Source organism: Solenopsis invicta, chromosome 15 (genome assembly GCF_016802725.1).
Source record: "Solenopsis invicta isolate M01_SB chromosome 15, UNIL_Sinv_3.0, whole genome shotgun sequence".
Taxonomy (NCBI): Eukaryota; Metazoa; Arthropoda; class Insecta; order Hymenoptera; family Formicidae; genus Solenopsis; species Solenopsis invicta.
The window spans coordinates 11123983-11146754 of record NC_052678.1 but is presented as its reverse complement, the minus strand read 5'-3'; the positions used below and the strand labels follow the sequence as shown (position 1 = coordinate 11146754).

Here is a 22772-nt window from a genome sequence, read left to right as displayed (position 1 = left end):
TCACGAAAGAACATCTTACAATTAGCGTCTTAGCTTTTGAAAATTGAAATAAATATACAAAATTTGCTACTTTAAAGTTTAAACGTAGGCAAATTTAATAAAGCCAACCAATATCGTTATTTTTTAAGACTAATTAGGAATTCTAATTCTTGACTAGTATTGGCTTTAATCGTCTCGATGATTTCTTCGTTCGCAAGAACAACGTATTATACGTGACGATGCTGCGCGCCGTGTCGATGATTAAGGCGACAGAGCGCATGTATCGGCTGTTTTTAACATAACAATAGACGATTCGTCACAGCCATAAAGGTAAGCGCGCGTACGATCGCATTGTGTTCCATGGTTCCCACACGCGGCGCGTACGTGACGCGAATTCATCGCGCTAATGAGAGTGCGTAGAACGTTTAAGTTGCTCCGTCAGAAGAGACGCCTCCGGCGCGAGATGGCCAAAGTGATCTTTTACCGACCATTCGTGACTCTGCAAGCACGACCATGGTCGAACGTGCTTACGTACGGAACGTTGTCCATCAATTTTTTTATCGAGATGTTATTAATCTTTAAGTTATACTTGTACAACATCCCTCAATTTACTTAGAGTATTCGTTCCATGTTTTTTTTCACGCTGTTGAGAATTGCGTAAATAAAGTCTGCCAATACAAAAAAAACACACACAAAAAAACTTGTGTAGTAAAAATATTTGATATTTTTGCACAAAACAGTAATAATAAAAGTTAAGAAAAATCAATTTAAATTTTATTCTTTGTAGCTATCGACATACTCGAAAGCAGTCAACCAACATTTAATTTGTTATATATGTAATAAATATAATCGAGCAAGAACCTTTGGAGAGAGAGGGAGGATTCACTAACATGGAATAATTTTAATAAATCCCATGAAAAAAAATATTTTCTGATTGCGTAAAACTGAGGTCGTGTATAAAAAGTACTGCGTAAATCGAGGGACCAGAGTAATTCGATTAATGGAAAAATTTATTTGAACCAATTAAATTTTGATTCGGTTGAATTAAAAATTTAAGAAATTTAAGAAACCTTACCGCTTTACCATCTTCTTTCCCTCTTTGGTATGTATGCATCGTACTTTCTCGAGAACGCACATATACAGGTAAATGGAAATTATCCGGCGTGTGACCAAATCGTCCGAGACGATCGCGCACGCGTGTGGATCTTAAATTAAAAAAGGGAATTGCAGTTGGTGTCAGCGTGTTGCTGGATTTTCGAATGCTTACGCGAGCTATGACTCATCGCCAATTGAAAAGGCTGCAGTTCATTAGCATTTACTCTGTGACAAGAAATCGCCTATTCTCCGAGTACACCACCAATTACAGGACGTGTGGTATCGAACAAACTGACGACAGGCACAAAAGGTGCGACTTGTTATCCTTTTTACTCACGAGAAAGGAGAGCCTCGCACGATCGAGAGCTCAATAGTTGCCATTCAAAAAAGCAATTAATTTCCAATGAACTTGGAGAACGGCAGCTGCGTATCAGGAAAAGCTTTTCATACCGGTGCTTCGCTCTACAGAGAAAGGAGGGGCGGGGGGGAGGAGGGCTCTCTTGCTATTTCCCTCTTTTTCTTCGACTAAGGACGCGTCTCGTTTTAAGAAGAAGCAGCAGGCTTTTCGACTGTCCCGCTTCCTCCCTCCGCGTTCTCCTTGTCTTTTTTTCCCGTTGTACCACTCCCACGGGGCCTTTTAGCTAAAGAAAACCCAAGAACAGATGCTTCTTTCTCGCCGCGCGATCTTTCTTTTTCTCGTTTCTTCCCTCGCTCTCCCGGTGCCGGGAGCAGCAGGCAGGTAAACGCGAGAAGGTTGCAGTCAGATGCAAATCGCGAGCTTTTCCGCCCCGATTCGCTCTGCTCGAGTACCTATCGAGAGCATTGTCATCCCTTCTCCGCAAGATCCGCCTGCGACGATCGGATGAAAGGAGCTCGCGTGAACATAGACAATGATGGTGTCCTGGTCTTTGTTGGATAGAGAGTCCGAGCGCGCTTCTCTTTTACTTGAAATCCATCGCTCGCCTCTCGAATACAGAACTCTGATCTTATTTATTTCATTTCAAAAATAATGATTTACTCTTTGACACGTCGTAGAAACGTCCAATCTAAATAATTTCTTCAGAAACGGGAAACATTTCGAGCCTTTCCGATTACAATCGTTATCTTGCACCTTGACTCACAAAATTATCGCAGCAGTCGCGCGTTAACTCGAGCAAGTAGCACGTGAGTTATTTGTTTAGGAAGCTATCTTTCTGGACCGGGGGCGGGGGAGGGGGGTTCACAGGGTGTAAAGGAAGAAATCGAGCTGTATCACAAGTAGGAGAAACACCGGCCAAAAAGAAAAGAGGAGGCCGAAAGACCGAAAGAAGAGAACGGAAGGAAGAGGGAAAGAAAGAAGGCCCGACGCGGACGCGGACGCGGACGCAGCCGCGGCGACGGGAGAAACAGCAGCTGCAACAGCCGATCACGTATCGCGCTGGGTCTACGATTCGTGGTGGGGGCATTGTGCCGGCAGAGTCACTCCGAGAGAGATTATTATCGCTCGTATCAGGCGCCTCGTGCACACCCGTCGCCCTTCGGGAGAGATCGGACGCGTGGCACACGTGCCGTCTCCCTACCACGTGGCCTGTGTCCTCCGAAGAAGAGGCTCCCGCCGTAAATATTTCCGCGCCCTGCCTTCTGCCTTGCCTTGCTTTGCCTTGCCTCGCTGCGCCGCCGGACCCCACGACCGACACGATATTTACGCGAGATTGACAACACTCTTCAACTGCCTTTCCAAGCAATCTCATTTAAGTTGTCTCAGAACATTTTTATCGCCTTTAAAACAATTCAGCATTGCAGAAAATTGTCTCTCCTTTCGTTCTATTCACGAATCACGATAATGTTTTAAGTGTTTGCAATAAATTCGACTCTTGAGTATCAATTAGAAATATGTGAGAATTATTTTTATTCGCCTGTGTAAGTCCATTTACATCAGGTGCCAACTCTCTTTCGGAAAATCAAAGTTATGAAATTTTTTGGAATGAATTCCGATCGGAATTATTTAATTATTTCCTAGCAATTATTTCCTTTCTTAGATAAAATTTATGAAAGATTTTCTACAGAAATTTGCTAATCAATCCTCGCGTCAGTCTGCATTTCTGATTTCGGAATACGATACCCTTCGCGAGACAATCTGAAACTCTCCCGTATTGACAGCTGCGACAAGATCGCGATTAAGCAACCAAGACTGGGTGTCTTCTCGGTCTCTCCAGGTGGAATCGAAATACGTGCGTCTACTTATGCCCCGAGGGACTATCAGGCTGGCCTCTCTGCCAGTCCCTCTCGATCGACCCTCGATGAATCTTTACCAATCATTTGGAAACCGCACAATGGTATTAACTAAATCCTACGGAAATTTACGAGTCATTACGTGAATCACGTTGACCTCACGATGCGGTCATTATTAGAAGTCGTCATAAGTATATCTTTATATTTTTCATCACGTACCTCCTGCATCGTTGTAATAATTGGGAAACGGTACGGATTTATTTCGTCGATTCAGCAAAGATTTTAATAAAACGTCATCTCGTCAAGTAGAAAGCAATTTTATACTTGTGTAATGAAACGCTATTCTTTCTGTTTAAAAAATAATCTACTATAATAAAAATGTATTTATAATTGCATTTGCACAACATACTTTTTTCCTCTTTTAGAGAAGGTCAATTGCGCCGAGTTAAATTGCTATTAAAAATTACATCTATTTTTGAACTTTTAAATTTTACCAACTTTACAATCTTAATACTCGTCGCTTCGAAGCGGTCTTCCGAGAAAACTTTGCGCGACGACAGGTGGATCCACGCGATTTCGTGCCGGTGTAACAGCGGCGTTGTTTTATGACGCCAGATAGAAACCGGAAGGAAGGACCGAGTGAGAATGCTCGTTCCCTCTCTCTCTCTCTCTCTCTCTCTCTCTCTCTCTCTCTCTGCTCGAGGTTTTCGGACGGATATATTTCGTTTGCACGAGCGGCAAAGTTCTCACAGCCGAAAAAAGCAACCTCGTACGTTTGTTTGATTCGCAAGCACTCGACTTAATCCTTTTCCGTGTTTATTTTCCCAGCACGGTTTTTCGTTGGTATACAAAGAGTTTTATCGCGGGTGCATTTGATACTCTGCCAAGGCGTACACTGTGGTATAAAGGATCGTCAATTTCGTGAATTCAGATAAAACTCGTCTCCGTTGTAATTTCAACAAAACACGATTAATCGTACGGTATATTGACACGTATCGATAAATATAGAGCTATAATATTTCCATATAAAACAATTTAACAACACAATTGATCAGAAATTTTTCGTTCCAAATTATATAATATGTATATTAAGTGACTGATCTCTCGTATGGCACACGAGTCAAGGAATTCCGATTAGCATAATTAGCGCATAAAATTCACGGTGCTCGTACATCGATTAAGATCGACTGACTTGATTCCCGGTAGTTCAGCTGCACATCTTCACGGATAGAGTGAAACAACTGTCGCCGCTAGCCCGAGATAAACTCGATAATATTCGCCAATTATCATATCCTGCCTTCGCGTAACGTATGAAGATAATTAGCGTTTTATCGCGGTCTTTCGTTAAATTCGCGTAAGCGATATCTGCGGAAAAAAGGGGTATTACGAATTCAATCGTCTTGATCTAGAGATTTTATGAGATTCGATTTCGGTCAGAAGAATCTTAGCGAAATAATTTCACAAAATGAATTTGATCAAATAAACGCATTTATTGCGTTACAGTAGTAATAATTATAAATCGTGACATGTACTTGTTTGCAATCTAAGACTGATAAAAAGTTACATATATCCGTATATAGAATTATTATTCTAATAGAGTAAAAGATTGAAAACTTTTCGTATAAAATTACACATCAATTACGTGCTTTCGGTGCGAGGTATAGTAGTTATTTAGTTCGGCTTGGTATGTAGCGTACGACGTGCTCTAAAGTTTACCGTGACGTACGTGGCATGTGTGTCGCACGGAATGTTCGAAACATCAAAATTACTGGTCGACATCACCACGCGTGCAACCCTAGTAAATCTCTCGTTCCCGCGGGAATGTAGTCGGCGGAAATGCAATCCGCAATTCCCGACGGTAGTTCATTGAGTCGCTCTTCGTTCTCGCAAGAAAGTGTGCATGCATACCAGAGCGAACGACGGCGGTGGCGGCAACGAGTGCATATGCTGCCAACCGCGTTGCGGTCTCGGTTGCACGTAAACTTTTGCGCGTTTATGCGTGCTGATATTGTGTATGAATGAAAGAGCGACGGAGGGAGGCGCGTGATGAATTCGCCCGTGTGTACATACGTGCGTGTATGTGCTACGGGCGAACGAAAAGCATACTCAACCGCGAGTAAGTACACGAACGCGTAAACATGGATGTACGGCACATGCATGCGTATACCTTGTATAAGCGCCGTCTCTTACTCAGTTCCTTTCATAAAGATGTAGATAATTTCGAAAATATTTCCTTTCTGTCATCGCGCGATATTTGCCTCTTACCGTACACATAGTCTTGTACGTATTGTCTGCACTCAGAAAATAAAATTGGCAATTATATTTCCAATTTCGATTACAAATGCCACACACATACAGTAAATATTCTTCCATTTTCTCTTGTTCGATAAATAATATCGATACCTTATCGATTTAAGCATCTGTGTAGGTGTCGAGCGGCAAGGTGGGTGCGACAGAGAAAAAAGACGCAACCCACGTGGAGTGAAATAAGGAAGAAAAACGGGGGCATGGGGAACGACCGGGGCCGGAAGTGGTTTCATCTGGCTCCCCCGTTGGTCTGACCTGTTGAACCACCTCGTGACCGGAAGTACACTGTGCAGCTACGGACACCGTGGCGGTGTGTCTACTCTCCTTCGCTCCCAGTCCTTCCCCCGACACACAACGCGGCGAAGAAAAACAACAAAGGCTTCTTTCTGCGCACCGACGACTTATCATCGCGCTGTTTACCTGATTACGTAACTATGATTTTTTTTATCGTTTCTGATTTTTCACCGGCACGGTGAAACCGTGACGATAATAGCTTTGTCCCTTCTCTGTTATCTTTAAATTTTATAACGTTTTTTATAATAGAGAAATTTCAACACAATATATCTCTTTTTTTACTCTATTTAAGTTTGTTTTGCAAAAGAAATTTGCACAATCGTTTTATCTATTCGGTAAAAAAACACAGAGATCTTTGATTCTCGTTCGATCAATCTTAATAAGAATATGAGCCTTTGGAAGGGCTATAAATATCGCGAAGGTAGGCTTCTTGCTTCTTAATAGCGGCGCGGATTTATTAGCTGCGACGCGACGGCTGCGCACCACTTGGCAAAGCAGGCAGGCCTGCGAAATTCGGATAGAGGTGAGATAGGGGTGAGCTGGAGGGACGATTCTACTAACTAACAATAAGAGACGTGGATGCGTGGCTGAGACAGGTCCAGGCCATTGTATCCCCCGACACAAAGCCTGCAGCCGGGGAGCAGGATGCCCGCCATAATAATCTGTCATCCCATATAGCACCGATGCGTATGTCGCATAATACGCGCCCTCCGCTCGAGAGACGGAGAAAGAGAAATAGGGATTGCTGCACCCCATCCATCGGTTCTGCAACGTGTGACGTCAGAGACTTTAGCGCAACATATAAACTCGCTAGGGAAGAGCGGGGCAAGTGTACGTGTGTGTATTTTACGTATAGGTACGCAGCCTTGTCATAAAACACAGAGTGTTGTCATTCTCAAAGAGAGAGGGACAATATACAATAGACAGTGTTGTATTTTTAATGCTTTTGCTTGATGCGACTGAACGTGTCATCGATAAACTTTCGTCTGTTTAAAAAGATATCGAGCTTTTAATTGAAAATAATAAACTTTTCGCAAATTTGTTTTTCTATTAAACCCAAGAGTGCTATTAGATAACAAAATGACATTCTTTATTTTATCTAACTTGTATCAAATAAAAAAAAATTAGTATCAAAATTTATATTGAATTCAAGTTCCATCCTTTGGTAACGTGGCATAGTGGAAATAATAAAAGTACTTGTGATTTTTTTGTATTCGAATATTCACGAATCGGGACGTGGAGTCAAAGAATGGAAAGGAGGAAGCGCAGATGACGCGCAATCGCTGCCTCGGTGTGTGCCGAACGTTATGTGGTATTAGGAAGGTGAACCCTTGAATTAGGGCAGTTGGCAAATATCCAGATTAGGGGGCCACCACGCGAATTTTGTTGAAAGTCGGTTATTTCGTGCAGTTCGTGTCATAGAGTTCAGAATGAGAATTTGTCAAAAAAAAACAAAGAAGTATAACTCGTATATTTGATTTTTAATAACAACGCGACCAATCGCACAATTATTTAATTTAATTTATTACAGTTTAATATTAACAATTTAAACAAAATTTATTACTCGCGCGGATACTATCAAAATGTATCATCGATCACTTTCATCAAGAAAATTCCGATTGACAATCAAGATCGTAAATTAAATCTGATTTAAATCTTTCGTTTGACTTGTCACGAAATTTCATGATTTATCAAATTTGTTCCAACGTATATCAAGCTGTAAAGTGTCTTTCGGCCATATCGGCCGAGATATCAGGCTGACAAATTAGGTTTAAATATTTTTGCGAGACATTATGCCTTTCGACAAGTTGCAGGTGCAACCATGCAACCATGTAGCGCGCGCGACATAATTATAGCAGCAATTTGGATACGTTGCCGTTCAGTGTACTCAATTTCTCAATTTCATAATGCACTTGCCTCCGCTACATACGCGTATTTTTCATTTACTCGTTAGCTTTATTTCTAATACATATCTAAACAAGTAGGAAAATCGGTACTTGATTACGTCGACAATGTGGCAATTAATAGAGAAACGGAGAAACGCGTGGCAATTTTCCGCTACTTTCGTCGGCACACAATTCATGAATTCATTCATCGCAATCGTCCATCACGTAAGACGCATTACTTTGATAAACGAAGAGATCTCTCGGCGATCACCCCTCGGCGTTCGTCGTATCGCGGACGAATGATCCGCAGCTCGACGCACGTACGCACGTATGTACATACATCGTCTCGCTCGTACGCGCTCGCGCGCGCGCGTAAGAAACGTAACAGGCTTAAAAAAAGAAGGGTATGACGTCACACGCGAGGTGGTGGCACAAGGCGCGTGCCGCCAGTTTCGTAGATGGGGTACGAATTATCGTGGCGCTTACGGTGGAGGGGCCATAAGAGAGAATACGACAGAGAGGGACGGCTCGCGAGCTGTACCACCACCGTGCGTGGACGTGGGACGTGGGGCGAAGGCGCGCGCGAGCGCGAGCGAGCGAAAGCAGGAAGGGGGTGCAGCAGGCAGGGGGCAGGCGCCCCGAGGTGTCCGCTAGTAGGCAGCTAAGCGAGGAAGCGAGCGAGCGAGCGAACGAGCAGGCAGGCAAGCAGGCAGGCAGGCAGGCAGGCAGGCAGGCAGATAGACAGACAGACAGACAGGCAGGCAGGCAGGCAGGCAGGCAGGCAGGCAAGCAAGTAAGCAGGCAGGCAAGCAGGCAAGAAGTCCGCACGAGTGGCTAGGGTGTCGTCGTACAGGGGCTACGTGGTGCGCGGTGGTGGGGGTGGGCGCGTGCAGCCGGCCTGCAGCTGCCTCCTCGCCGCGTTGCTGCCTCCTTTTCCCCCGGCGTGGCGCGACGCGGAGCGGCAGCCCGCTGCTGCTGCTGCTCTCCTCCCTTCCTCCCTCCCTCCCTCCCTCCGGCCGTATGGTCCCCGCGCGCGCCACCGGTGCAGCCGCTGCTACATACTCACCACCACCCCTCTGCGATTCGGTCGGTCACGAGCGCACAACCCCTCTCGTCTCCGCAGGGCCGAGGGGAGAACCGGTGGGACCACAATTATAAGTAGGGGTGCACCCGGCCTTACTACCTCCAGTCGAGGGCTGCACTCCGTGACGAGTACGCGCGCGCGCGCGACCCCCAAACACACGGTCGCACATAGGGCGCACGCGTGTGAGAGACAACGAGTAGAGAGGAGTAGTCGTCGCTGCTGAGCAGCGAGGGTGAGAGAAGGACGGAGATCATAGTACACCCTGCGAATCTCGCCTCGCGAAGAAGGAAAATTCCGGGGGTGAGCGCGCGTACGAGAGATCGCCATCTGTCGTCGAGTCCGTGTCGATACGGTTGCCTCTGTGATTGCCTCGAGTGCCGCGGGGTGGCGTTAGTGCGGTCGGTCAGTGCGGTGGCGCGTACACGCGGTGAGAAAAAGGAAGGTGAACGTGCATCTTGGACGAGGAGAAAAGGAGAGCGAGAGAGAGAGAGAGAGACAGAGGCAGCGTGACTTTGCGTACGTCGTGCGCGCCGTGCATCCCTCTTGAACTTTGATACTTCGGTGGAAGGTAGAAACGCGCGAAGCACCGCGACCGGTTGAAAGACTGCGTGGACCCCTCGCCGGCTTTTCTGGCTTATAGCGGACAGTACGAGAGCGAGAGAAGAAAAAAAAGAGGAGAAAGAGGAGGGGGGAGGGGGTGCCACCTTTCCGCCACCGGGCGCATTGACTCTCTCCTCTCGTTCATCCTCTCGCGACTCGCGTCACACCGCGAGCCGCAAGCGGCGAGCGGCGAGCGCGACGAGTCGTGTGCGCGCGGGTATCCTTGGCTCCACCTCTACCACGACGGCGACTGCCCCACCACCATCACACACACACCATCGTCGGTCCTACTCCGGCGCCCTTCTCCGTTACGGCGGCGCTGCCGCCGATCGCCGAGGGAGTATTCCTCGCGGCGCGCGGCGACGGCCGATCAGTGCGTGACTCGTCGTTGTTGCGACGGTTGGCGGAGGACGAGAGCGTTGTACGTTTGTCGGTGTTCCCTCTCGTTGGCTTTTGGCAAGGATGGTCGCGACGGGTTGACTCGTATCGAAAAGAAGAGAGCACAAGAGAGAGAGAGAGAGAGAGAGAGAGAGAGAAAAAGAAAGAAAGAAAGAAAGAGAGGACACCTGAATACGCGGACCTTCCTTCAAGATCGGGACCTTTCCTCCCTCTTCAGCGTTTGTCGTCCCACGGATATACTACGATTAAGTGTGTCAACGGCAAGTGTGTAAAAAGTGAAAATCTCGTCGTTCGTACGTTGTATATGCCGAGCGAATTAAATGGTATAACGGCGCGTATACGGAGTGCACAGTGGTAAACGAGTTGAATTTAGCCGCGGTTCCCACTCGCGGCGTTTGCGCGCACCTTCATTCGTTTGTTTCGTTCTTTCGTCCGTCCGTCGTCGATTCGACGAGACGCGCGCGGCGGCGACGGCGACGGCTCGCGTACATCGTCGAGATACCGGCGTATACCGGGCACGCGGTTCGTGGCTATGCAGCAGCAGCCCTGCGGTGCCGCGGCGAGACGCAGGTAACGCCGACGGGACGAAGACGAGACGACGCGCGCGGATTGCCGCTCACATCCGCGCCTCCGCCGCTTTCCGGGGAAGCGCCGGCGGCGTGTAAACACCGAGGGATACGCGACGCGTCAACATGTGGACCACGATGCTCGTGTGGACGGCCGCCGTCGTTCTCCTGCCGACGCCTCGAGCGGTAAGTCTTCTCTATCGTATCTCTTCCTCTTCCTCTTCCTCTTCCCGTGTCTCGTGCTCGTGCCCTCATCCCCGTCACCGTCGCCGTCGCCGTCGCCGTCGGCGATCGCTCGCGACCCGAAGGTTAGGTTTTATCTACGGATTCCTCGCTTTCTCGTTAAACGTTACTGCCGACAGTGCCAACTTGGCCGACTACCAAACTTGCCCCTGATCATCTCGTAAAAGCAGCCGACCGACGCGACGTCTCATTCCAGGGAAATGACACGAATACAAGCGTTCCTCGAAATTACATTGTTCCGAGCACGGAACTCGTCACGTGTTGTCGTCATAATTATTAGATATTGGGAAGGGGTCTGTGTCGACTTATTGTTAGATGTACACACTCTGCTTGTCGACCTTGAGCATCGCGATTCGATGAATGAATTCTGACTCGCGACGGCGACGGCGACGGCGGCGTTCGGCATTCGGCATTCGAGCCGACTGATTGTCGTGAGCCGAGCGTCTCGCGTATGCAGGTATTATACGCTACATCTTGGCTCATAGAGGCTCGGCATTGTTGTTAAATGCACGCGGGAAAAAGGGAAGGCTCCGCGAGATGCGAAAGATTGGAATAGACTCGACGTAATCGGTTCGCGTTTCATAACGATCCATAATACGACGTTCGAGCCTCGGATCGCGTACTTGCGCAATTGCGATTCTAAACGGCACGACGCGATTAAAATCACCCGACGGAATATCTCCCGTATCCGTTTCCATCACTGCGGATTAGCTGTCATTTCACAGCTTTTATTTATTCTTTATCAGTTATCTCTTTCTACTTTTAAAAATTAGAAACTGATAAAGATTAACGTTGATCTTTATTGATGAAAATAGATATTGCGTTGGACAACGCGTCAAAAAAAGTTTAACGTTAAAAAAAAGAAGGAACCCTATAAGCGCTACAATATTCTTAAAATATTAGTCAATATTTTTAATATTATTTTATTATTGTGGAAACATTGTCTTAATGCTATTTGTCCGTTTTGGTGTAATATCCGAGGAATACTACGAGACTGTTGTACGAATATTAATGTCAATTATTACGCGTAAAATATTTATAAGTATTACATTAAAAAGTTATAATATTCCCGATAATTTAAAATAGTGAAGTAAATCATATTATTTATTTCTCATATAATAATATTAAATAATATTGTAACGCTCATAAGGAAGCTGCCGCAACTCCCGACCTCGCTGATCTTCATTCCCTAATATTTAACCTTGATCCGTCGATAACTCCGCACGGCTAACGGTGAATGGACGACAGACAGCTTCCTCTCTCTTCGAGACCGCCATATAAATCAAAATTATAAATCGAAGCAATTCTGGTTGGTTCCGAGAGATAATCCGACGAGTGAATCGGCAGAAACACGCTTTGCTCGCGACTCCGACTTTTTTCTCCACGCGTGTGAAAATAAAACGTCAACTTTACATTCGGTCAATCTATTTAGTTACGAATTGCCGCGAGATCTCGCGTACTTGTCGAGCTTCCGTCGCGTTTGACAGTCGCGGAATTGAGAACCGACTCTCTTGCTTGCTTGCTTTCTTTCTCTCTTTCTTTCTTTCTTCGGTACTTGGCGATTCAAGTTTTTTCTTTTTGTTGTTATCCTGGTCTCTCTTAAACGACCAATTCCGAATGCGACGAGCGATGCATTTCGCGTATTATACGGCCCGTTTCTTCTCTCGGTTTCTTCTCTCCGCACGGATTCCGAGGGAATTCTTCCTGGGAGAGATGTCTCCCCCGGCTTCCCCACCATTCCTCGTGCGTTCTTCTTTCCGTCTGCCACGATCCTTCGTGAGCTCGACTACCTTCGTGCTTATCTCTTAGCGATGCTTACAGTGCTTGGGTACTGTACAACGGAACACGCAAAACTGACTTTGCTTTTGGAATCGCCAATTTCTAAAACTGGATTTAATCCACAATATATACGCGCTTAAATTCGCAACTGATATCAGTATTTCTACTTAGCGATCGATCATTAATTCTCTCTTTGCTTTTTTTTGCTTGTTAATATTTTTCCGTCGTAAGATGACTGTTTGATTATTTTTATCGTTCCGTGTTGATTGTTGTTGATATTGTAAGCGGTTTTCTTAGTACTCTTTTTCTGGGAATTTCTTTTCTAAAATTCTCTTTCGAAGATTTCTCTCTTACTATTCGAAGGAGTCCCTAACGGCGGATTCGGTGCACCCAACTCTAAATCTGGATGCACTCTTTTAGAAGTGTCTAGCCCCGTTTCTCTCTCTCTCTCTATATTCGTTTTTCCTCTCTCCGCGATGTCGCGCCTAGCGTTAATCTCAAACCGCGTTAGATTCGTCTCTCGATCGCTTATTTTCAATCTTTGCAAGATGCGTCCTGCCGATCGTCGTCGGGCGAGCGTGCGGAAAGAGAGTCCTTTGTTGTCCGGTGCGGATCGGGGTGGCGCGATCGCGCGAGGCCTCCTCAAGGAGACACGCCTCAAAGACGTCTGAAGGGTGGCCCGGGCGGCGAAAATCGTTTTGTGTGTGACGAAACGCACCGTCCGTCGGTGTGCCGTGTGTATCCGTAAATACGCGTGGCGGCCATTCTCCGTTCCAAGAATAACTTTCCAGCGCGCCAAAAATGAGATTCCTCATCGCGAGGGCAGCTTCGAGGTGCGTGAGGTACATGTGTGCGTGTGTGTGTGTGTGCGCGCGCGCGCACGCGCGCGTCTGTGTGTATATCTACGTGTATTGGTGCGTATGTCCGACGTGCTCGTTTAATCGTTTACTTTCGCGAGATGCGGACTAACGGGACGGGATCGCGACGGGCACAATTGCATCGAGTGCGTTCCGCTTCAAACGCGATAATGATTGGCAACAAAGGCTCGCTTCTTATCGCCAAGGGCGCTTGTCCGACACCGAACACGACGTTTCTGTTTGAGTAAATAAAACCGGGGATCAAGTAGCTGCAGTTTGCGTTGAACGTGCGGTAAATCGTATGCATGAATGTAAATGTATTATCCGTCCTTTTGTTTTAAAAATAGCCGATTGCGCAGTTGTGAGAGTCATTTGGTCGCGCTCCGCTCCGTTAGACTCCATATCTGCGAATAAATATTTATTTTTATCTCACGTGGAACGCGTAGAATTTCTCATTTTTCAAACTTGACGTAAAGTCTCAAACTTGATCTTTGACGATCACAACTGTATCGAATGTGCGTGAAATAGACGCACGAAAGAAAGAATTTTTTATTTGATGATACGTATCGATATATCTCTATGTCTCGGCTGATTGAACCACCTGAAGGGAACCACGATTATACCGTTTACTCCACTTTCCGATGACGGATCACGTGTTTGCTAATGGCTCGCGTAATATCGATGCGCGCGAGATACGCGAGACTATAGGAGTTCGATAAAGGAAATCTAATGCCGAGCTCGTCGTTCGGGCCTCGCTAAAGAGAGCTTACCGTTCGCTCTCGGCTATATAATATCTCGTGGGAAGCTTCGTTCGGAAGCGCATTCGTGTACACACAACGTACACACACCGGTGTCTGCGACGTTCTTCGACGTCGCGACGACTAGGGTAGGAAAAACGAGAGAGAGAGAGAGAGAGAGAGAGACGCGTATCTGACGTTGACACTGTTTACACCACGTATATCGGCTCAATCGCGATCGATATCGATCGGTATCGAGGGAATCGTTAAGCCTTGGCCAACACGCTTTTTCCTTCAGCAATTTTTCCTTCGTTTTTGTGGTAGGCAATAACGGCAATGCAAATGTAGAGGATATATCTACAGCGCTAGATCGTAAGGTACAAAGTCGCCAATTGACAGCGTGATGATCGCGTTAATTAATCACGATAAATCTGCGTCGCCGAAAAACGCGCTAATCGACCCGCCGTTTTTCGCTTTGCGCTTCGAGTCGGCTCCCTCTCTTTCTCTACTCGGTAATTTCGTTAAGCAGCGCTTCGCGAGCCAACTAGAGCGTTGATGCATTTACGAGCTTGGTTGGCCGGCCTCTTTTTGCAGACGGTTTGCATCCACACGTTTCAAAAAGAAATATCCGCCGGCTTTAATAATAGCGCTCTGGCAGTTGGTCAAGTGGCAAAGAAAAATCTTCGTTTTCAACTACTTTCTTCGCTCGGCAAAATAATATCTTGATTAATATTCGATATACAAAGAAAAATATATTTTGCAATATTTTATTTGCATGTAATAATTTTTTTTATTTTATTATTTTTCAAAGATTTTATAGTAACGAATCATTTTGAACGCTTGAAAAATCACTGATCGCTAGATTCTAAAGACGGAGCAAGAGATACGGCCAACTGAACCAAACTCGATTTGATTCGACACTGACAAAAAGCAAACTCGTCGAATCTGCGGTAAATCGTAGCATATTTTCGTAATTCGATTGTAATGGCGAAGCGTGGCGGCGACGAACGGTACGTTCTCCCTCGGGAGATACGTTCTCGCTCGCAAGGAGCGAGCGAGAGGGATGCGCGGTTTTTGTCGCATCGACTCGCTTCTCTCCTCCTGGGAGACGTGCGTGACACGCGTTCGCAAAAACGTGTGCGCACACGTGCTTCTGCGGCGTCTCACATCACGGGGCACGAGACGACATCCCCTTCCCCCCTTCCCTCCTCCCCATGTAGCGGATAAGAGAAAGAGAGAGCGTTTCGTTTGATACAGAGTTTGTTTTTTTTTCATCCGTCTCGTGATGATTCGCCGCCAACTGTGGACCAGATCCACCGTTATTAAGATCATTTTACGATTGCACGCGTTTCAGCTGTTAAAAAGACTCGAGGAGTACCCTGTCATAAAACGACGCCTCCTCCGAAAAACTTTTTTTTTTTTCGTAATTTTTAATATTCATGAACAAGTTTTTTTTTTTTTATTTATTTGACCAACTATTTTAATGTTTGAAAATTTTTATTTCTTTATATTTATATATTTTTCACCTAAGTCAGTACAATAGTTTTCAATTTTCAATACACAATCGCGGAGCAAATTTTATCTAACATCAATGTTTCTACAATTTTAAACATTTATGTTTCTAATTTAAATATTTTCTATTAATGTAGTCAAGAACTTTAGCTTAAGAACACTAGCTTTGAAAAATTTCGTGTGCCGACGAGCCTCGATTTGCGTATATCCTCTCAAAGAAGTAAAACGCACGTGTTTTACAGGTGAACGCCTCGGGGGTGTTCGAGCTGAGGCTAAAGTCCTTCGTGAACGAGTTCGGCAAGGACAGCCTGGGCAAGTGCTGTTCCGGCAGCGCGTCCAAGACAGGCGAGTGCTCGGGGGTCTGCAAGACGAGGTTTCGGGTCTGCCTGAAGCAGTACCAGGTGAAGATCGACACGACGTCGCCGTGCACGTATGGCGACGTCGTGACGCCCGTTCTCGGCGAAAACAGGATTAACCTCAGCGCAAATGTCGCCTTGCCGAGCTTCACCAACCCCATCAGGTTCCCGTTCGAGTTTACGTGGCCGGTAAGTCTTTTTATTACATTCTTATTGCTCTCGCGACAAACTGTCGCCATTTATGAGTATTTTCAACAAAGCTTCCAACGTAACCGAGTAACAAGGTTGTATATATGTCTCGGTTATTAACGGAAATATTCATTTAGGATTTTATCATGTTTACTGCTCGAAAATTTAACTATTTTCATCACTCAGCAAATTTTTTTATTGGAAGAAAGTTTATGGCTTTCTATGGCTGATGTATAGTAATGGCGAAACACCTTGCATGTTTAACAATAGCATAGAATATCATATTCGAATATGCATAGGATATGGGTGCTTCTTATTTCATAAAAACACTATTTTCATGGGGCATTAATTGGTTTATATTGATGAGAAATATTTAAGATATTTTTTTCAGAATTTTTCAGTACTAAACTTTGAAAATGTAAACTTTGGAAAAAAAGTTTTTTAATAACGATCTACTGAAAAATTCTGAAAAAATATTTTAAATGTTTTTTTTTCTTAATAAGAATTGATTAATCCAATGGGAAACATGTTTTTTTTGTCAAATATTTTTTTATTTTTTGTTAAATAAGAAAAGCACTCCTAGTAAGAGGTATGTCTAATATTCCACGGGACATTGTCTAATTGTAAATGAAAGTTTATAAACTTTCATGGGAGATGAATCGTCGATACGCGACTCGTTGCGATAGGTTTACGTGAGGCGTGCTCCGGAGATTTTTTATCAAAGTTCTCGATTAGCATAAACGTTTCAATGTGGGAAGTAAGAAATGTTGACGACCGTGTGGCGATAGATAACAAGTACAGCGTGTTCTATATAACGTTACACCGGCGGCGATGTTACAACTTACAAAAACCTACAGTTACAAAAAGCAAATGAAAACTATACGTGTCGTCTGCGTAACGTATATAAGCCACATTTTTCCACGTATCCACATTTATTGAATATCTCTGATGCGTTATGCACTTAAAGGACAAATTCGAAGGTTCCTTTCACTCATTAGTAACTTTTTATTTTAGCAATTCTTAATGATTTATTATATAAAAGAGGCACGCGTTGCTTCGTAATCGACCAAGTGCGACAGACGTTTCTAATCCAATTTTTTTCCAGAACGGAAAAATTAAAAAGCGAATGCCGAAATTAGATCGCAAAGATGTAAAAACGATGCGATACGAGCTCGGCTGCGTAAAAAAGAACAATGCTTTCGTCCGTCCATTTAGCCAGTCACGGACTGGATGCTAATCTGACAAGTGCATTACCTAACTAATTTCCAACAAACGCTGGAACGAGACCAAGATAAGGCACACGCGGAATTCGCGTGCGAGTATCGCGAGAAAATTATATACGCGAGAGATGTTGAGTTAACGCGTGGACAAAGTCGAAGTCTCCCTTTGTGTGTAATATACGTCGCGATGCTATCTCGCGCGGAAAACACACCCATATACAGCAGCACTGCTCTCGTCTCGCATAACCGACCGACTAATTTGCACGGAAGTCATTCGCGAGTTTCGCATACGAGACTGAAAACCTGTTCGATTTGTAGTTTCTGAAGGTCGTATTATTCAGATTGAGATTGTTGTTACGGTACCGGCGCGGCGGCACGAGCGATGGCGACACGATTATGATTATATAAATGATTAACCATGTTCGTCTCGAGTGCTCGTGTGAGTATCGTTAAAAGTAATAGAAATTTCATCAGAGATTTCACGATAGGAACTTTGAAATATGTGCACGCATTTAAAATACGCTTGCGTGCGGTGTTTACAACTCGAATCGGCGGCCGGTCACCCTAGCGATGTAATTTCGATGCGCGTGCGATATACGAGTACATATATATTATATTGTATATGGGAAGTGCGTGCGTCGCGCAATCGAGTATAGTCGAGGGAGACGCTGCACGCGTCGCCGATCGCGTTGCATTTGCAACAGGTCGGCGCGACGCAGCGGCCGTTCTCGCTCGCAACGACTCTGATTTCTGTCTCGCTTAACGCGCGCAATTAAGAAAAAGGGGGGAAACGTGCTTTTTCTGCGTCCATTCTTTCTCTCGCGTGCGCGCAACGCGCAACGCGTAACGCGTCGGCCGCTGCGAACGTGCAGAATCGACGCACTCTCTCGCATCTGCTTTTTCCCTTCCATACTTTCGCGCGCACACTGCAACGAGATCGCTCTGCTGCTTGCGTTACATCGCGGACAGGTTGATTGTGTTGAAGGAATGAGAGAAAAATACACGGCGAACGCGTGTATAGGGGTTGTATTTTACGTGGCGCGTACATACGACGCGTGCTGCTGACGTCGCTTGCACGCTTGCACGCGTGCGTGCGCACGCAGCCGTCGCGTCTGTCGCGTCGCATCGCATCGCGTCGGTGCAACCAAAAGAATAAGCGAGATAGTAAAGGCGAGAGATGGATAGAAGGAGAACAGAGAGAGAGAGAGTTGGCGGATGCCACGGAGAGAAAAAAGGGAAAGAGAACAACGAGGGAAGAGTAACACTTGTCTTTCCCTCCTGCTGTTGTTGATGCTGCTTTCTGTTGCTGGCAATGTTTGCTTTTCACATGCGTCAAATATGCGTTTAAATATCATTAATTGATAAAAATCTAACGGAAAATCAAGACATTAACAGAATACAAAGATATCTATAATTTATTTATGTTTGATATATCTATAGAGAGAGAAAGAGATATAAAAGAGTTAATGTTACTTATGAAACGAATATTTGTTACAAGATTGTATAACGAAGTTTATATAAGGGTTTTCAAGGTGCGCGATGTAACGTGATTTACAATCCATGACATATTTATTCAGTTCAGTTACAAAGTTGCAAGTAATTTTGTAACTACCGTATAAGTTGACGCTCATTTTAAGCTTCATGTGTATTTTGCAATTAATTCGATACATTTTTGGTTTTCTTTTTACGTTTTTACGAATTTAGACGTGTCGGATTACTATGCCGAAATCGACGAATAACGCACACCAATGTACAAGATCCTTGGCCGCACGTCAATCCTCTCATCATATCGGTGCTCGCGCATTTCCACTATGGTTCTGACTATGAGACCGCCGCCGGCAGCAGATGGCCGGGGCCTTTTGCGCCTCTACACTCTTCCCACGTACTCTGTCTTTGCTCTCTCTCTCTCTCTTTCTCTCTCGTTCTCTTCTCTCGCCCTACGTGGCTTTCTCGTGAGCAGAGTTAAATTTACTAACCCATATGGCGCCCCTCACGCCTCTAACGAGCCCTTCTCTCTCTCATATCGGTCGTTTTTTTTTCTCGCTTTTTATCTTTCCTTTTCGCTCGTGATTTCTTTACTTTTCCTTATTCTTTATTCATTTCTATATTTTTATTTTAATTTTATTGTTTTCTACTTATTTTTAAAAGATAATGCTATGAACAATTTACAAGAGTTTTTTTCAGCATTCTTTTCGCAATAATAAAATACTAATTGCTGGTATCTGTCGATTGTCTACTTGATAGGACTTGAGCCGGAGGCGAAATAAATTCACTTTCTTTTTCTCTTTCCTGTCTGATGATACAGGCACGTGCGTTCTTGGACATTTATCATCACCATTGAACTCACAGCCCGGTGGCTGATAGAATTATCGCGCGATGCACCGATGTCGAAATTATCCCGAGTGCAGTTGCCGATATTCCGCCCGGCAACCGCTTTGATGTAGCAGCATCAAACCAAGTCGGTAGCGGCTCTCGGCTTCTCGGAAGACACGGTCACAGTTCCGCGGAGAATTTTCGGCGGTCCTGACCGATTTCTGGCCGACACTCGTGCCGGATATCGCCGACTTCGCTCGGCGTGTCGGCGAAATAGCTCGAAACCGACGTAAGCCTCGATCGCTATTTGGAGTACTCGATTTATTTTCGTAGCTTCAAAAGCGAGAGCCGTTTTAACTACATTCTAAATTCCGTATCGTAACATCAGCTTTGTATAAAAGAGAATTGTGAGGAAAGAAGCGATGACAGAGACAACTTAATTTTAGATCGAGTTAACAAATAAGCACGATTTCATTGGTGCTTAAGTGTGCATACTGTTGCATGCTAATGATTTGTTTCTTGGATTTTTTTTATTATTAAATAAAATAGTATCGTGACAAGTAAGTTGAATAAATGATTTGTTATACGCGTTTCTACGCCACGATATAACGAAGGACGATGAAAAAGTGAATTAACTCGCGGCTGATTACGGCCGAGTTCGCAATTAGTAAATTGACTCGCGACTCAGTCAGGCTGTACGCACGAGCATTGAACGGACGAGAGCTGATAAAATAGCCACTATAAATAACAGTTACGTGCAATGCGCGTAAATCACTTCCGTGCGGTGTGCGACCGAGATGCGCGAATTAACGGCTTTTCCATCATTACAACTGGACAGGTTCGTTAAATGTCTCTACGTAATTAGCGACACAATTCAATGAAACTGAGATTGAACTTTACGATTTTATAAGAAAAACAAAAAATAGTTTCACCGATCGTGTGCACGATTACATATTTTAGTGAGCGACCTACATAAAAAGTCATACAGAACTTTAATGACAGATTTAATAAAATTTTCTCTATATTTTTTTAGTAACAAAAACTTGATTAATTTTTTTTATATTAACGTAGATAATAGAAAAAGTTTCGTTAAAGTTAGAAACGATATTCTCGTGAAAGAAACAAGGTTTTCCCGTAAATTTGGTCTCTACGGACATTCCTCGGAATGTCTGCGGTATGTCATTTGGCGGTATGCATCGTCTCGATACGTAATCGTAACCTTCGCAGACGCTGCAATCTCTTTATGCGTGCGTGCGTGCGTGCGTGCGTGCGTGCGTGCGTGCGTGCGTGCGTTCATACGTGCGTGCCGCCGTCGTGGACTCTTATGCGCGCGCCTTAATTGGCTTTACGTTCGTGTACACGAGCCGCCTTATTAAAACAGCACGAGGCGACTAGCGACAGTGCGGCCACTGTGCTCGATCGTTGCGCACGCTTCTCGCGACTCGCTAGTGAGCGGTACAGCGTTACGCGATTTTCCGCGCGCACTCGCGCTAATAGCACGCACGCGCGCCCTCGCGCACATTCGCTCCATTCTTTTCCCGCTTTCGTTATGTCGCCTGAGAATTCCACCGTCCGCCGCGCCATTCTATTTTTAGCCGATCACCGTAACTTCCTTCCGCGATAAATCTCACGCGTTATCGCAAGGTAGATGATGTTGACGTTAGAGTACGCTGAAGCACGCTCGGCTATCGATATTTGTCTCGTTATCGCTAGCTATCGAATCAATGGAAATTGCAATCACAGATTGACCGAAATAAAGTAGAGATGATTAAACTGTAATTTATGTCTGCTAAACGGTAAATATCGATTTTTGCGAGAAAGGGAGCTACCGAATGAATCCATCGGTCCGCTGGAGATTAGCCCGCGATTAACACGCAATGTAGTTTATGTAGGATGCTAGATTTCGAAACACACGACATTGTCGAAATTATAACGAGGGATACCGTACGGTAGCATTTAGTAATCGTAAGCATACATAAATGCGTTTTCGCGGAACGCGATTGCGAGATCGAGACTCTAACAGCAAACTCGAAGAACAACGAGAGACAGAGGACGTAGGGGCCGCCGCGAGAGTGATGGGAATCGCGTTGCAGGAGGAAGGGGGAAAGAGAGAGAGAGAGAGAGAGAGGGTGGGGCCCGAAACCAAGAAGGCTAGCGTGGGTCCCACGGCCGAAAAGGCTGCGTGATTCGCGTCCCAGACGAAGGTACGAGTGGCGAAAGGTCGAGTGAACGAACGCGAGCGCGAGAATGGCTGAACGTTATACATGAGGGGGTAGCGGCGGCGACGGTGGCGGCGGCGGCAGCAGCAGCAGCAGCAGCAGCAGCCATGTGATTTGGCACATTGCGATGCGGCTTCCCGATACTGAACGTTTACCACGAATTACGTAGATGCGATGCAAGCAGGGAGACGACGGCGACGGCGACGGCGACGCTCGATTCCCGAAACTTCGCCGATGCGTATTTTTAGTTCGTCCGCGCGTGCGAGCTTGCGAGACTCGCACGCGATCGACCTCTTTCCCTACCGACGGTTAATTTCTGTGTCTGTGCGTGCGGTACCTTCCTTCCTTCCTTCCTTCCTTTCTCCCTTCCTCCCTCCGTCTCTCTTCCTTTTCGCGTGCGTGTCACAGCACGAATTGCGGAACTTAGGACCTATTACCTCGCGTCGACAGAGTTTTATTTCGATTCGAAGCCTTCTCTCCGAATCAACAAATACGAGCGTTTTAGCGAAAGGCGGATCCGTTCTCTCTTCACAAAATTGATATACATTTTCCATGTATTTTTCTATGTTAATCTTTGACAATTGTTTAAATGAGTTTTGTGTAGCGGGTGAAACGTGTCACCTGTGCTTCCAAAGAATATATTTTTCATGGACAAATATTAAATATTAAAAAAAAACATTAAAAAACAAAGGTTTTATAACAACGAAACGAAATTCCCCATGAATTGCATTCGATGCAATACGCTTGTAACGGTACATCTCGGCAAGTTCCCTTTCGCTGTAATCGAGTTCAGGCTCGAATTTACTCCGCGAGAGTGCTAAAGCACATCGAGTCGACGAGCATCGAGTAACGGCCGCCCCGGTGCGTTGCTTCCCCGATGCACTTCCGGTCTCCTCATCTCGCGGATTCTTATTACGACGTCGCTC

The 22772-nt window shown here is 45.4% G+C and overlaps 2 protein-coding genes across 3 annotated transcripts in view; both read left to right on the top strand.

Moving 5' to 3' along the window:
• The window catches only part of LOC105197572 (chromatin-remodeling ATPase INO80), a 53865-nt gene extending 46843 nt beyond the window's left edge, over window positions 1–7022 (top strand). The window contains exon 28 of one of the 2 annotated variants that reach the window (XR_003269309.2): window positions 5714–7022. The gene's annotated coding sequence lies outside the window, so the exon portion shown is untranslated. Of the gene's footprint in view, window positions 1–5702 lie in introns of both variants that reach the window. The other variant, XR_003269308.2, reaches the window with a different exon arrangement.
• A 1498-nt stretch (window positions 7023–8520) lies between these two features.
• Window positions 8521–22772, top strand: part of LOC105201510 (neurogenic locus protein delta) — a 43763-nt gene continuing 29511 nt past the window's right edge. Inside the window, exons 1-2 of the mRNA XM_026139629.2 lie at window positions 8521–10607; window positions 15792–16094. Of these exons, the coding sequence (XP_025995414.1) occupies window positions 10548–10607; window positions 15792–16094 (363 nt within the window). The 5' untranslated portion in view covers window positions 8521–10547. The remainder of the gene's footprint in view (window positions 10608–15791; window positions 16095–22772) is intronic.